This window comes from Symphalangus syndactylus, chromosome 15, assembly GCF_028878055.3.
Source record: "Symphalangus syndactylus isolate Jambi chromosome 15, NHGRI_mSymSyn1-v2.1_pri, whole genome shotgun sequence".
Lineage (NCBI taxonomy): Eukaryota > Metazoa > Chordata > Mammalia > Primates > Hylobatidae > Symphalangus > Symphalangus syndactylus.
Genome location: NC_072437.2, coordinates 21,789,037 through 21,805,182, shown reverse-complemented (window position 1 = coordinate 21,805,182; position 16,146 = coordinate 21,789,037). Strand labels below are relative to the sequence as shown.

Below are 16,146 nucleotides of genomic sequence, written 5' to 3'. Positions count from 1 at the left end.
GCAATAAAATATAGGGCAGTCTCACGAGTCACAAAGAAAGCAACTCAGTTCAAATCAAATCTGTTATAGGAAAGTTTAAGTTCAGATTCTTAGACATTAATTGAAAATTAAGTAAATTAGTAAGCAAACACTTCATGGTAACATCAACTGAACCTCCACATTAAAGAAAAAAAATCACTAAATAAAATCACTACATATTAGTTTAACAATCTCTTTAGCAGATAATTTGAAAGGCTCAATTGTCCCCCCTCTGCAGGGCATGCTGGTGGTTTTATGCAGCTTGCTTAAAAAATTATGCGCCTTTATTGTACTGAAGAAATTCCGAGAGAGAAGCACAACCTACTCACTGATGATAACAACACAACCATTTTTCACATTCCTCCCCTCCAAAGTCCACCAAAGCACTTGGCTTTAGCCAAATGCTGAGAGTTTAGCTGATGTTAAGAACAGAAACATTTCTATCAGCTGGTTCACAGTTTAGGTTCTTCCCTACTTTATTCAAGGCAAACCTCCTGGTAAAATGAGTGAGAAGAACATAGGTAATTTTATCCTTTCTAAACTATGTAATATTTCCAACAGTTATGTTCCTTAAAACCCCCCAATGGGACCTGCCTCATTTTCTCAATAGCATAAATAACGTAGAAAAGGTTTTAATTTTGCAATGCACATCCTTTTTCAACCCTATAGTTGCAATTAAAATATGCTTCCCTGGGTTTACATTTGCAAACACTGCAGCTAGGTGGGACATAATTGTGAACAATACATAATTGTTCCATACAAAGAAACCTCCTAGAAACCACATTCACCCACAAAATGTCAATATTTCTTTCTTCACAAAGAAGAATCAAAGGGGAATCGAAGTCATATTACAGGGAAAGAGTGGAGTTCACAAGGGACAAGCAGAGCAAGTTTTAAAATCAAAGACAGGCAACAGGCGTCAACCCCGTCCACACGCACAATAAGAACCCAGCATCGGGTAGACACAGCAACACTTTGTACGAGACCCTCTTACCGGCACAGGGCCCGGGCTCTCTGCTTCCACTTCGCCCTGAGCTGCATCCTTGTATTGCAGGGGGGACTCAATCACCAGTTCCTTTTTGACACTTCTACTACTTGTCCTGCATTTATCAGCCTGCATTCTCGGCTGAAAACGCAAGTCAGAAAGTCTGCAACTGGAACAGCTGCAAGTCCCTGGCCGTGCAAGGCACAGGCATGCCAGTGGTCCAAGGAAGGAAAGGAAACTGGCTTCCCAGGCACAAGTGGTCAGCCCCGCTGGCTGGGTCTGCAGAGCCTGTGGGGTGGGAAGGCATGACAGCGAAGGCCAGCCTCCAGGGGTGTTACTACTCCATGCAAAAGGGGAGGCTCCTACTTGCTGGCCAAAGGAAAACAAACTCCAAGCTGAACAATACACAGTGTACTGCCTCTCTGATAAAGACCGGCTTTATTGTGTCTGTTCCACACAGCGTGGGCCAAATCAATTGGAATCAAAATACTGCGGTGTTTAAAAGAAAACCAGTCACAGTTAGACTCCTTCATAATTACCTTAAATCTGAAGCTCGTGGAGCTTAAGAGACAGCAAGGTTGTCTGCTTGTTCTAAAATTCTTCCAGTTTTGGAATGCTTTCATTTGTGTTATGGCTACACACCAAATGCCTGGCTGATGATTAAAGCAGGGAAGAGCTACCAGCAAGTATGTTCCCATAGCCTGCACCTCGTAGGTACAGGTGGAGGAAATGAGTTTCACCCCACATGACAGACCACAGCATGAAACACTTAATTTATCTCCTATATGATGCCAGAAAGATGAGGTCATCAAAACATTTTCATGGGATACCGCATATCATAGTAAATGCATTTATTAAATAGAATATTACTTTAAGTCCAGGTGTGTGGGTATCAGAAGGTACCCCCAGTACTAGGTGCTGAGAGGATCATAGTAAAAGTATAAGGTAGAGTATCTCTCCCTTCAAGGAACTTCACATCTAGCTGGGAAGGCAAGAAGAACAGACATCATAAGTGACAAATTAATAAAATTAAGAGAGAGATGCACAAAAGCACGGGAAAATAGCTGGATCACCAACCTATGGTTCAATGGTGGTTTAGTAGCACCCAAAATATGTGTTCCTAAAAGTCTGTATTTTTATTATTTCCTCACATTTAACAGTGGAGTCTTTTTTATCTCTTGGGAAAAATTAAAACAGAGGTATTAAGGGATTTGTCTAAAAGTTATGTGGAAATGAACATTAAAGGGGGGATCAAATATTACTCTGTACTTCATGGATACTGCAGAGCTTCTCCTAGTTACTCTATTTCCTCGACATCAGGGAAGATTTAGTAACAGTAGACAACAAGCAGCAGCAGCAGCAGCAGCCGTAGCAGAAGCAGTAGCAGCAGCAGAAATAGTAGTAGTAGTAGTAATAGCAGTAGCAGTAGTAGTAGTAGTAGTAGCAGCAGCAGTATTCAGTCAGTCAACAACGAGAGTAGTTATCATGTAGCAACAATAGGTGCCAGAGGAACTCTATCCTGGGAAATAACATAAACTATTATACAAGTCACAGGTACAAGTCTCCCACTTTCCAGACAAAGGAACGCAGCCAGGAGGGCTCAGAGGAGGCAGTGGGGAGAACTGAGATGCCACCCAGTCCCCGCACGGCCGCCTCCCTCTCCCAGCACCTGCTGCAGCTGCTCTACTTCAAGAGTGAAGCTGAAGCTGGGTCTCTGCCACTTGAACACCAGGGAACCCTTCTGAGTGTGAATATCAATTATGTAATGATCTCAAGGGATCAATGAGTCCATCAAATAAATTAATGGCTTCTATAATTTTTTTTAAACTACCCAAGCTCTCAACCTTGGGTAGTCTTTCAGGGTTAACAGAAGTCCTCCTACCAAATCTGTGTTCCAAAATAATGTTATCTATACATTTTAAAAATCTTTCTTTGTAAAGTTACAACAGAAAAAACCCAGTAAGAAAAAACTCTCACTTACGTATAGAGTTGAAATTACAGTAAAGTAAAAATTTAGGAATGTCCTACAAATCAGAGAAGAAAGGATGAAGCCACAAGCACAAAACAGACTAACTGAGCCTTAGTAAAGGACAGCCCAACCAACAACTCAGAAACCTTTTTGAAATAGTTCAAGAAGTTCTAAATAGTCCAGTTCTTCCTCAAATCCCCATCGCCATTAAGCCATCAGAATGTCTGGGCATTAATAAGAGAAATGCTATTCTATTTGTTATTGTTGTTTGAGATGGGGTCTTGCTCTGTAGTCCAGGCTGAGTGCAGGGGCACGATCATGGCTCACTGCAGTCTTGACCTCCTGGAGTCAAGGATCTTCCTGCCTAAGCCCCTCAAGTAGCAGGAACTAGAGGTGTGAGCCACTGTGTTCAGCCTACCCTATTTGTTGGGTCAAAATACCCTGGTATTCTGTAAGGAATGAGAAATGAACTTTAAGATATTTATTTAACAAACACTGTAAGTGCTGGCTATGCCCCATGCCCTGTTCAAGCCCTACAAAGATTGTTTATTTAATCTTCATAACAACTCTATGTAATACTGTTATCCCCATTTGACAGATGAGGAAACTGATGCCCAGAGACGTTAAATACTTGCAGAACGTTATACAGACAGCAGGGGCAGTATGGATCCAGTGTACACACGCTTAACCACGATACTATGTTCAAACTGCTAAAAGGCACAATACCAATCATCAGTCAGCAATTAAAGACAGCAGCATCTGGCTTTAACTCTATCATGGGAGTAAAGAGGTAAAAAGGTCTTTAGATGGTCTTTAAGTGCCTTGTGCAAAGCAGGCATTCATTTGATGGTAACTACTGTATTGTTGCTATTCTCATTCCAACCTGAAGAAATTAATTTTAGACTTAAACTCAGGGCTTTTGCTGTGTGATCTAAAATGACAATTCCACCAATCGTGTTGCTATCACACATTACAAAGCGCTTCAGCAACTCAGCATCAACCACTCTTCCCTCTCTATGGCTTGATTATGACAACTGCCTTCAAATATTCATCTCGAACCCCCCCATGTTCATGTCATGAGCCAGGCCTTCTTCTTGAAGTTTTTCTATATTTTTCAAAATGGTTAGCAATGAGTTTATTTTTGTTTTATAATCAAGGAAAACACTTTTAATTCACTCTGAGCTTCCAAGTAGCCAGGACAAAAAGGAAAACATGATCAGTTCCATAATTTATATCATCAAAAGGAGAAAATATATCAAGTTGTAAAGCAAGTAATTTGTTTGATTTTTTTTTTCAAGGCAGGTTTTGGCTCTGCTGCCCAGGCTGGAGTGCAGTGGTGCAATCTCAGCTTACTGCAACCTCCACCTCCTGGGCTCAAGCAATCCTCCCATCTCAGCCTCCCAAGTAGCTGGGACTACAGGCGCATGCCACCACACCCATCTAATTTTTGTATTTTCTGTAAAGACAGGATTTCACCATGTTGCCCAAGCTGGTCTCAAACTCCTGGGCTCAAGCGATCCTCCCACCTTGGCCTCCCAAAGTGCAGAGATTATAGATGTGAGCTACCATGCCTGGCCCAAGCAAGTAAAAATTTTTTTAAATGCCTCACACACAGATTTATGTAAAGGGGGACCATCAATGTACAATGTACAAGGCTGGCAATGTGTTTATAGGAAATGCAGCAACAAAATTCACATAGCTGTTTCCTACTACCATCTCAGAGCAATATACTGAAATCCAAGATTGAGAACAGCAATTCTGAGAGCAAGGCAGTCATCTGTGTCCACCGCCTTCCAGCTGGCCCACCTTATGAAAGAAGCAAACCCTGAGGGCATGGAGGAGTGAAGAAACTGCTGTCAGCTTTCCCATCACACAACTTCTCAGGCAGTGCTGGCGCTCTCCCCTGCTCACTTAGGACAGACCAACACTTTTGGAATCTGACTATCAAGGAGAGTCACACGGCACCGCATTTAACCTCAGATCCCAAGCCTCCAAATGGGATGTGGTTTCTCCAAAGGGCTCATGAGATTGATGTGTGAGGACATGAGGATGACATCCGGTTGGTGCGGCCACTAGAGGAAATGCCATTTTACCAGGACAGGAAGTAGGTGGCCACATTTTCCTTTACAACATTTCAAACAACAAGGTGTATGTCCGACCCCCGATTCAACTTCCACAAACCTGCACTGAGCTCCTACCATCTACTAACCTTGAGTTCCTTCACATGCCAGCTTGTTTAACCCACAACAAACACATCTATGAACACGTATGAAAGGTATAGAGTTTCAATGTTAAAAGAGAATGTTGTAAACCCTGTGGGGAAGAGGAAGGCTTCAGAAGCAGGATGGAATGAATGCTTCTGTAATGGGGTTCAGGTCTCAAATTTTAATATGTACACAAATTTATTATACAGCTTAGGTACTCAAAACCATGAAAACCTCACAAGAAATTTAAGAAATGTTCCAAGGGCAATTTGTGACTCAACGGAAAGCTAACTTTAAACGCAAAACTCCATCTTCCTCTTCCACCCATAAGATGGACTTCCATCACACTCTGATCAGTGGAAGGAGTGACTCTCTCTGTACAGGGAACTGCTACCCATGCCCAAGACCCAGTTTAAATACCACCTTCCCCAAGAACCCCTCCAGCCAGAATGAATCGGCTTCTTCTCAGTTAACCCTCTGAGCACTACTTTTTACCCCTATTATGGAGCTTTTCAGAGTTTACCTTTTATTAAGTTTGCCCCGGTAGAAGAACCCTTTAGTGAGACTGTTAATTCACTGAGGGCAGGGACTGTATCTTAACCACCTTTGAGTAGCCTTAGGGACTAAAAGCACTCACAATGTATTCGCTGAACTGAATGCTGATAGCAGGTTTATCATCTTTGACCCTAAAGTGGAATGGTGTATTTGTAAAAATATGCAAACATTTTCATTTGTTAAGGGCCCAAATTAAGGCAGAAGCTTTCAATTGCTCGAAAATAAAAACCCAACAATAGTTTATTCATAAATCAAAACCCAACAATTTTCGCTACTACTAAAAATAAAAATGTTCCTTTCTCCCAGGTAAGAAAATTTTATTCTACAAAATTTGCTAGATGTTTTTTGAGACCAAGTGTATTTGAAAACAGTAAAACTAAAGTTTTAAAATGTACAAATAAATGTGTTTTTAGCAATAAATCTATATAAATTTTGAAACTATAGATACTGTAGCTAACCATAGCTAATAACCATCTGAGGAATAACAATACAAGGAATAAATCAATTATCTCAACCTAACAGAAGTTATTTACTGTCTTTATTAGGGGTTCTTGGCATATCAGAAGGATACTTAAAATATAACAATATAGGCAAAAGAAAAATATGTATACACACACATATGTACACCTATATTACTTATATACGTGTACTTGTGTATACTCCAAAGTTATCATTCCTTTTCCTTTGTTCTGGGGAAGTAGAAACAATAAGCAGAAACTAAGAAAAAATGAAAAAGAAAACAAATGACTAAAGATTTTCCACAGTATACTGTTGCTGGTCAGCTTGCTGGCCAAAGAAAAGGTGGCACAAAAATGATCTGCCCTTCTGCAAAAGACAAAAGCATGGTAGACGGCAAGAGAGGCAGCAAAACAGAGAACAGAACAGCACTGCAGGCAACCGATTCTGGGAGTGAGGCAGGAAAGAGCCAGCGAGGGAGGAGAGAAAGCTACAGCAAGAGAAGATGTGGCGGCAGCCAGTGGTGGGAGGGGGAGAGAGTTTCTCGACCACAACGCTTAGAGCCTCTTAGAAGAGTTAATACAGGAAAAGATACATCTGATATAAAGTCTCATGCCCTCCTCAATTATTATTATTATTATTATTTTTTTTTTTTTTTTTGAGATGGAGTCTCACTCTGTCACCTAGGCTGGAGTACAGTGGCCCGACCTTGGCTCATTGCAACCTCTGCCTCCTGGGTTCAAGTGATTCTCCATTCTCAGCTTCCCAAGTAGCTGGGATTACAGGTGCCCACCACCACGACTGGGTAATTTTTGTATTTTCAGTAGAGACAGAGTTTCACCATGTAGGCCAGGCTGGTCTCGAACTCCTGACCTCAGGTGATCCACCCGCCTCGGCCTCCCAAAGTGCTGCGATTACAGGTGTGAGCCACTGTGCCCGGCCTCCTCAATTATTTTTTATCATTACAGATTTAATCAAATAGTCACAGAAATGTAATCCACATTATCACTTAGTCTAGTGTTCTTAGCCCAGAATCCAAGGCTGAATGTTAAGGAAGGTGGTCCACAAACCCTCTAAAATTACATATGAAATTGTGTGTCTGTGAGTTCCTAAAGAGAGGCCAAAGGAATTCACCTAGTTCTCAGAAAAGGGACCAATGGAAGGTCCTTCACTCATAGAACAAGGAGACCGAGGTCTGCAGTGAGGAGCTAGAGAGCCAACCAAAGTTCTGTGGTAAAAATCTCTTCCCATGGGCAGGTTCGCATTCTATTTAAGGAGGGGTAACAACAGGAATTTAAACATCAGGCATGAGGTAAACAAACAACCAGTGGATGCCAATCAGCAGTGTCAACATGTGCACAGTCTACTCATTTGTTGACACAAGTCAGTAAATGGATCATTTGAAGCCTAATGCCAGTTGGACAACTCGAAGTCAGTAGTTGTATCTCCAAAACAGGGCAAATAACATAACCAATAAAAACTGTTTTCTAAGAACTTTAAAGGACATTGAGAAAATGCTCACACTATCACACACACAAGACTAAAAAAATTAGAACAGACTGTAACTACTGATTACCTCTGTTATATGGTACAATTAGTGATTCTTTTTCTCTCTAAAGTCTTCTATATTCTGCAAGTTTTCTTCAAAAGCTTTCGTCACTTCTTTAGTCAGAAATCAGTGAGCTGGATTATGAGATAATGGTATAGAGGAAGCTCATGCTGGGGTTCTAGCCCCTCACTATGCCCCACAACAGCTGTGTGACATTAGAAAAAGTCACTTCACCTCTCTGGGCCCCACAAACTTTACCTGTAAAATGAAGGACTTACATCAAAAAAATCTTTCCAGCTCTATATATCTATAATATTAAGTATGAGAACTTTCCTTATTGATGATATCTGGGGAAAAACAAACCACTCAATGGAATGCACTGACCTACTATATACAAAAGAAAAACACAAAGACAAAAAGTGGGTACCTTTCTAAACATGTCAGATTCTCATTTCCAACAGAGCAGGGGCTGAGCAACAAGAACTATAACAGAACTATAACGTGCTATCAGTGAAGAAGACTATGGGGGTGGAGGGGTGGGCAGGTAGTGGTGGGGCCTGCACTCCCAGCTCTGGGAAAACCCACAGCACTGGCACAGCAGGGGGCAGTCCCTAAAGAAACCTCTGTTTCCAGGTGAGGAAGCCAAGATGGGAGAGTCAGGCTGACGAAGGACACATCCCACTGTTTAGAGAAGGCTCTGTCTGCAGCCATGGAAGGTTTAAGAAGCTTCTCAGTAAAGACAGCCCCACCCCCACCTGTAACATCCTCCCCCATTTCCTGGCCTTCACTTTTCCATAGGCTCTAACACCATCTGGCATCCTATTCCACTTTTCTTATTTAATGTCTGTCTAACCTTCCCTACCCCCGGGTAGAAAGCTCCACGAGGGCAGCATTTTTGCCTGTTTTGTTCGTTGCTGTGTCCCCAGGTCCTAAAACACTACAGGTGCTGAGAAAATATACATTGAATGAATTTACAGAAGGGTCAGGATCCTCTCAGTTTGGAAATGGAGCTGTTAAGCTCTGGACACCAATGGTTTTTCTGTAAACTGTCAATTTATTTTGATCGTGATAACAATAATTCAGTTAGCTAATGTCAATAATTTATTTTAGAGATGGAAACTTACAAAGCCAAGAGAAACATAATGTGCCTGGGATTTTTCTCAGGAAACTAAACTCCTGGTATGGGTTACCAAAACCTGGCCTCAACCTTGTTTCGCGTGATCTGTGACTGTTTTATCTCCCTTCCTCAGCTTTGAGCGCTGGGTGAGGAGGGCAGGGGGCTATCCCCCTACCCCACCCCACACCCGGCACAGTATTGTGTACACAGTAGGCAATCCATAAATGCTTGCTTCTAGAATAAATGATGAAGCTGCCTCACTTTGGTATGATTTATCACAGGAGTTTACAAGCTAGAATTTTCTCACTTTCCTCACTACATCACAAATGCTGAGGTTAAGGGCCAGAGAATGTATTCTTCATGAAAAACATGATCAAAACTTTTTAAAAAGCGCTCAAGTTTTCCTTTCTAAATAAAATGCATCATCCAAATATAACTGAAGGACAAATGTTCTTTTGTTCACTTCTCCCCTCTCCAGCTCCCAAAGCACCCTAGTGGAAAACACAAATTGCCGCCCTTCAAGTTCATTGGTTTTGTAGACCTTATATTTGTACGTTAAACTTACTTAAAGCAAGTTCCTTCAGTGCTTACATGGTGCAAAGCTGGTGGACCATCTCAATTTTTAGGTGATGGAGATGGACCAAGCTAGCAGGAGTCACAGCGTCACAGTTCACAGCAATCAGCTATCTAGCATGGGGGACAGAGGGGACAGGCCGCCAGGCCAACTCGAGTCCTACTTCTGCAAAAAGGAACACACTCTCAGGTTACAAGGGGAAAGTCCACTAGAAACTTTACAAAGGGAATTGCATTTCCCCTAGCACTTCTTGCTGAATTTAGCTTGCATTTAGAAGACAATGACCATGTATAGTAAAATAACGGCTCCCCAACAATCATCTGGAAGTCCCCTCTTCTAAAAAGCAATAGGTTATATCCCTTCCATAAAATAATATCATCAGCAGCAAAGATGATGTATCCCTTTCTCATCCTGCTGCCTAGAGGAGGGCCTTCTATTTCCTCCAAGCTCATTGTAACCGATTTCCTATGTGAACTTAAGAGACCGCCAAGAAATAGAAAACACTGCCAGATAGTTTTAGGGGCTCACACGTTGTTATTCCTGGGCCACACGTCCTAAGAAGTCAAACTTTTCCCCCTGGGTGCTTGTAAAATATATAAGTAAACTAAATGAAACTTATTCACAGGTAGATATGCTACAAATAAAGGTGACTAGAGTTGGAGATATAAACATGGCAGGTGAGGAGGGTGAATGCTAAGGAAGACCATCAAAGCCTCCCTTCTCTCTGCTGTCAAATCAAAGCACACATCATATAACTTAGAAGTAATCTTAGTCTGTTCAGCAGCTTTATTAAAAGACCAAAGGTCGCTGCAGCACCATCACCATCTTCACCACCACCACCGCCACCACCACACCACCAATGGGTTTCTGTTACATTTCCAAATAACTTCCAAATTGCTTAAAGATTTGATTTTAAACGTTCTCATCACAAAAAAAATTTATTAAAGTGTCAGGCGATAAATATTAGCTTGATATAATCATTCCACAATGTAAACGTATCAAAACATCACATTGTACCCCATAAATATATACAATTATTTGTCAATTAACATAAAATTTCAAAAAGAATTATACATGCAACACAACGAGTTTCATCTTCCCCTCTCGAACAAAGAAAAAAACTCTTCTAAGAAAAGTGTGGTTAAAAAAGACAGTGAGACGTTTAATCAAACTCTGAAAACTGGAACACTGGTGGATATGAACATTCCACTGGCCCATCTACAAAGAGCTAGGTCTTAAGCCTTTCTGTCGTTTCAAAAACAGGAGGTTAAATACAAAACAAGTGAGGTTTACCATGTTACATAAGCATTTAAGAACTCTCCAGACACACTCTTCCATTTATGCTTTGCCAAGACCTAAAGCTAGAAGTCAATACTTTATTGTAACTGTGCCACAGGTGAGCAAGAAAAACATTTAAGGGACCCCCGCCCCCCTGCACACACACTTGACATACATCCTTATTCAATTTAGTTCAATTTAACCCTTGATGCTCTTATGAATTAAATAGCTTATCAAAAGTTCACAGTTACTATGCTTTGGAGTTATGTTCCAAAATTAACATAACTGGTAAATAATAGATCCGAGTATTTTTAAGTTTTATTTCAAACATAATTTTGTCTCCTTTTTGAGCATGTATCTCCTTTGGGAGAGCCACAGAAAATATTGGAGAGTTGTCTAAGGCCTGAAACTATTAGAAGATAACAGCATATAAATTTTTTAAAAAAAAATTAAAAAAAACATTAAATTAAAAAAAATCAATGTTAACAGTAGTGTGTCTGAAATGTGAAACAAATGGCTTTTATTTTCCCTTCTTTCTACTTATCTGTATTTTTAAAATTTTCCTTTAAAAGTATGAATTACTTTAGGCACTTTAAAAAAAATTTTAAAGCTATTTATTACCACTTGGGAAATATTTTAAAATAATGTCCAGGAAAGTAGCAAATGCTTGCAGGGTGCTTCCTTCAGAGCTGGGACCAGAGGCAGGTGAGCGAGGTATTCATTTCGGGAACAAAATATACAAGGGCACTAAAAACTCAGTAATTGAGATACTATTTTAATGAAATACTTAAATTTAAAAATAATACCTTCCAAAAGCCATGATAAACAGTCAAAACTTGAAATAAAGATAGGAACAGTATTCCAGGTTATTTTCTTTTGCCTCAAGTTCCAGTGGTACTGGGATAAGCACTGTATCTGGTCCTCTGTCCACCCTGAGACAGGTCTCTTATTTTACAAAAGAGGAGAGCGAGACACAGAAGTTAAAGAACCGGTTCAAGGTCAGAGCTGTCACGTGGCAGAACTACTTTAAACAGATTCTTTAGAGGTAATTTTTACATTCCTTGACCAGAGAGACAAAATCAACACCCACTTTTAAAGGTACAAGTGACCAGATCTTCAAATACCATCCACTGTAACTATAAAGACTTAAAACTCAAGCTCAACGTTCTTCTTCTTTAGAAGATAAGTAATACAACAGGGCAATCTGGGCAAAGGACCCAAACTCTACTGTATTGAAACCTTTTTTATTTTATTTTCTTGTGCACACATAAATGAAGCTCCTCATGGTTGAAAAGTATTGAGCAGAGGGAGGAAAAGAGGAAACGCAGATGCAAGAACAGGGATTCCTCCTCCCACATTAATTCCCCCGTGAAAGAAGTGGGGAAGGATCTGGAGATTTCGCTCCCAGGGTAGGACAGCATCCCCACGTACTGAACTGCAACCACTGGCCCAGGGCCACCCTTCAGCCACTGTCTTCAGGGCTGACACACCCTGGCCCTTCCTCACCACTCCCTGCCTCAAACCTTTGCACTAAGACAACTATGTTGCCTCCTGAAGCCTCACCTCATGTCTCCAGAAATGCTGTCAATCTGCAATGTTCGCCCACCTCTTCCTGATCTTAACCTGTTAAATGCCTACTCATCTTGGAAGGTTCTCCTCTTTCACGAGGCCCTCCAGAATATTCCATCCCAAAGAATATTTTCCTCCTTGGTACTCCAGCAAAAGTGAGGTGAAGCCAAGACCCCTGTCTTGTAAGGGTTGCCAAACCTAGTTCTGCCTCAAGTCATTTTGGGAGCTTGAAAATTAATAATAATGATGATGATAATAATAATAATACAGATTCCAGGACCTCACCCAGAACTTCTGAATCGGAATCCTGAGCTGAGGCTCAAGGATCTGAATTTTGCACAACTCCCCAGGTGAGACCTATGCTGCAGGCTTTTACCCACCCATGTTTCGGAATCACTGATCTTAATATAACTTAAGATACAGGAAGAACACCCACAATGTTTAACCACAGATCCAAGACAAGGAAACACGAATGGGTTCCCAGAAATATCTCTGCACAGATACGACACATATGAGGGTATTTGGCTGAAAGTGAGAGGTGGAGTGGGGTAGAAATTGAAGCCAAAAGTTTACCATCCTCCACAGGACAGAACACACACCTTAGCCTTATTCCAAATGCCATGGTAGACATCGACTCATTAATGACTGATCATTTTCTATTTAACTGACTTTTTTAGAAAAAAGAAAACTTTGTATAGGGTTCATACTATACAAAATCTTACAATCACCATTCCCCCTCTTCCCCCACTCCTCCTTCCACTCTCAAGTAAAACGCCTTTCAATTTCAAACCAATAAGAAAGGGTCTACAGAGCAGTACAGTATTCACATACCTTTCAAATATTTGTAATTGTGTGATCACATATTGAAGCACTTGCTTAGCAGTATACTTTCCCAGAACAAAACCAACCCTAGTGTTCTGCTGCCTACAATTCAGTCACAAATGCCTTAGTTGCTCACAGCCTCAGTTACAAGCTCTTGAAATTCAAGTTCAAATGTTTGACCATCATAGGATGGTAACTAAAAGCAATGAACCAATCTGTTTAGAGAAGAATAAAGGCATTTCTAAGGTTTTCCTTTCTCTCCACCATAAGATGAAAAAAAATGCAGAAGTCACGTCTTCCGTATGCATTCTTCACAATTCACTGCAATGAAAATAAAGCCCCATCCAGTGTTGCAGACTTAACGTACTATTATTTTCCTTTTAAACAGAATCTGTTACTCAGACACTGTATTGATATAACTTTCGTGAGCTTGTCTGTACCCTGGTATAAGACTTGAAGAAAAGACGGTAAAATAAAAAATCTTTTTATTATTATTATTACTATTATACTTTAAGTTTTAGGGTGCATGTGCACAATGTGCAGGTTTGTTACATATGTATCCATGTGCCATGTTGGTGTGCTGCAACCATTAACTCATCATTTAGCATTAGGTATATCTCCTCATGCTATCCCTCCCCCCTCCCCCCACCCCACAACAGTCTCCGGAGTGTGATGTTCCCCTTCCTGTGTCCATGTGTTCTCATTGTTCAATTCCCACCTATGAGTGAGAACATACGGTGTTTGGTTTTTTGTCCTTGTGATAGTTTACTGAGAATGATGGTTTCCAGTTTCATCCATGTCCCTACAAAGGACATGAACTCATCATTTTTTATGGCTGCATAGTATTCCATGGTGTATATGTGCCACATTTTCTTAATCCAGTCCATCGTTGTTGGACATTTGGGTTGGTTCCAAGTCTTTGCTATTGTGAATAGTGCCGCAATAAACATACATGTGCATGTGTCTTTATAGCAGCATGATTTATAGTCCTTTGGGTATATACCCAGTAAGGGGATGGCTGGGTCAAATGGTATTTCTAGTTCTAGATCCCTGAGGAATCGCCACACTGACTTCCACAATGGTTGAACTAGTTTACAGTCCCACCAACAGTGTAAAATTGTTCCTTTTTTTTTTTAAGCAAGTTTTGTTTGGCAGCATTTTACAATTGAGACTATGTTAAATAACACGTTCCCCAACAACTCATTTTGAAATAACTGCAGCACATACTACTACAGCTTATAGCTATTCATTAATTTGGGGAAAAACATGAGACTTCTAGATTAATTACAAGAGACTTAAGGCGACCACAAGTGCTGGTGGATCTGCTCCCCAAGGCTGGTGTGCCACCTCCATGTTTCCACTTACCTCAAGGACACACATCCACAAAAATGAGGACAGACAATCCCATGGTCAAGTTCTTTTCAGCTCAAACTCTGCAATTCAGCAATACATATGAGCACCCCAGTTAATGGGCTCACTTTATCCTTCTACTATACTAATTTTGTCATACTCTATGCGACCCAGCACTTATCACAAAAGAGAACACCTTAGGACTCTCACTAAAGTAGTCAAAAGAACCAACAGGAATGCTCTCCTGTATTTACTCATTAATCCATTCATTAATGGATGGATTCATGCATTAAATTCCTTCCCTGCTCAATCACTCAGCAAGCATTTCTTAACCACTGAGCGCTGCACAAGGATTGGGAAATAAGGAACACACAATCTAGTTCAAGAGTACGATATCTGAAAGTAGACTAAAAGGGATGCAAACAATTTCTTTGTTTTTTTTTTTTTTTTTAGATGGAGTTTCGCTTTGTTACCCAGGCTGGAGTGCAGTGGCATGATCTCAGCTCACCACAACCTCCACCTCCTGGGTTCACGCGATTCTTTGCCTCAGCCTCCCCAGTAGCTGGGACTATAGGCATGCATCACCATGCCCGGCTGATTTTTGTATTTTTAGTAGAGACGGGGTTTCACTATGTTGGCCAGGCTGGTGTTGAACTCCCGACCTCGTGATGCTCCTGCCTCGGCCTCCCAAAGTGCTGGGATTACAGGCGCGAGCCACCGTGCCCGGCCGCAAACAAGTAATTTCAATAACAAGTGTGACAGGAGTAGCTAGACCTGTGCTGGCCAATATGGTAGCCACTAGCCACACGGGGCTACTTGAGATTTGCCTAGTTGAACCTGGATGTGCTATATACACTGGGTTTCAAAGACTCTGTGTGACAAAAAGAATGTAAAATATCTTAAGAGTTTATTGATTACTTATTGAATAATATTTGAATATACTGGGTTAAATAAAATATATTAGTAAAACTGATTTTATCTGTTTCTTTTTATGGTTTTTAATATAGCTAGCAGAAAATATAAAATTCTATATAAATATAAATTACATATATACATATATTAAAATATTATATTTTTAGTGGAGAGTGTTGGACTAGACAATCCCCAATCCTGTCTCTTCTTCCTAGGCAGTCGACTTTCCAATCTCCTTGGCAGTGAGGCTGAAACTATGTCACTAGGTTCTGGCCCAAGAAAAGAGTAAAAAATAATAATAATAAGGTCGCAGAGTCCAGGCACAGTCAAGGAACATGCTGCTTGATCATCCTTGCTTTCTCTCCACCTGTGGGGCCACTGGATGCAGGGAATCTGGAGGAGCCTGAGGCCCTGGCTACACAGGAGCCACAGAGGTAAGAAGCCAGGCTCCTTAATCATCACATGGAAGACCACTGCATGTACACCTGGTGGGATCATGTCACACATGAGAAATAAACCTGTACAGTATGAAGCTACAGCAGTTAGCCTACCCTGCCTAACCAATATAGTGAAAAAAACATGCCACAACGGGAGGGATGGCTGACTACCTGCTGAGGAGTTATCAGGATAAGCTTCAGGAGATGAGGTGCTATTTGAATGGTGTCTAAAAGGTGGTGGTTCCCAAACTCTATCATGTCAGGATCATTTAGAGAGCTTGTTAAAACAGCCCACTGGGCCCTCTTCTGATCCTGTCTCAGAAGATTCAGCTCAGGTGGTCTATGTGGGAG

General features: G+C 41.0%; 1 protein-coding gene across 10 annotated transcripts in view; it reads right to left on the bottom strand.

Annotated features, from left to right (window-relative positions):
* DOCK9 (dedicator of cytokinesis 9) overlaps positions 1–16,146 on the bottom strand; it is a 296,690-nt gene that overhangs the window by 186,239 nt on the left and 94,305 nt on the right. For 6 of the 10 annotated variants that reach the window (XM_055244498.2, XM_055244499.2, XM_055244501.2 and 3 more), the window contains exon 1: positions 1,013–1,294. The exons of the other annotated variants lie outside the window; for them this stretch is intronic. In XM_055244498.2, coding sequence (XP_055100473.2) covers positions 1,013–1,138 — 126 coding nt within the window. In that variant the 5' untranslated portion in view covers positions 1,139–1,294. Of the gene's footprint in view, positions 1–1,012; positions 1,295–16,146 lie in introns of those variants that run through there. 10 annotated transcript variants of the gene reach the window in all.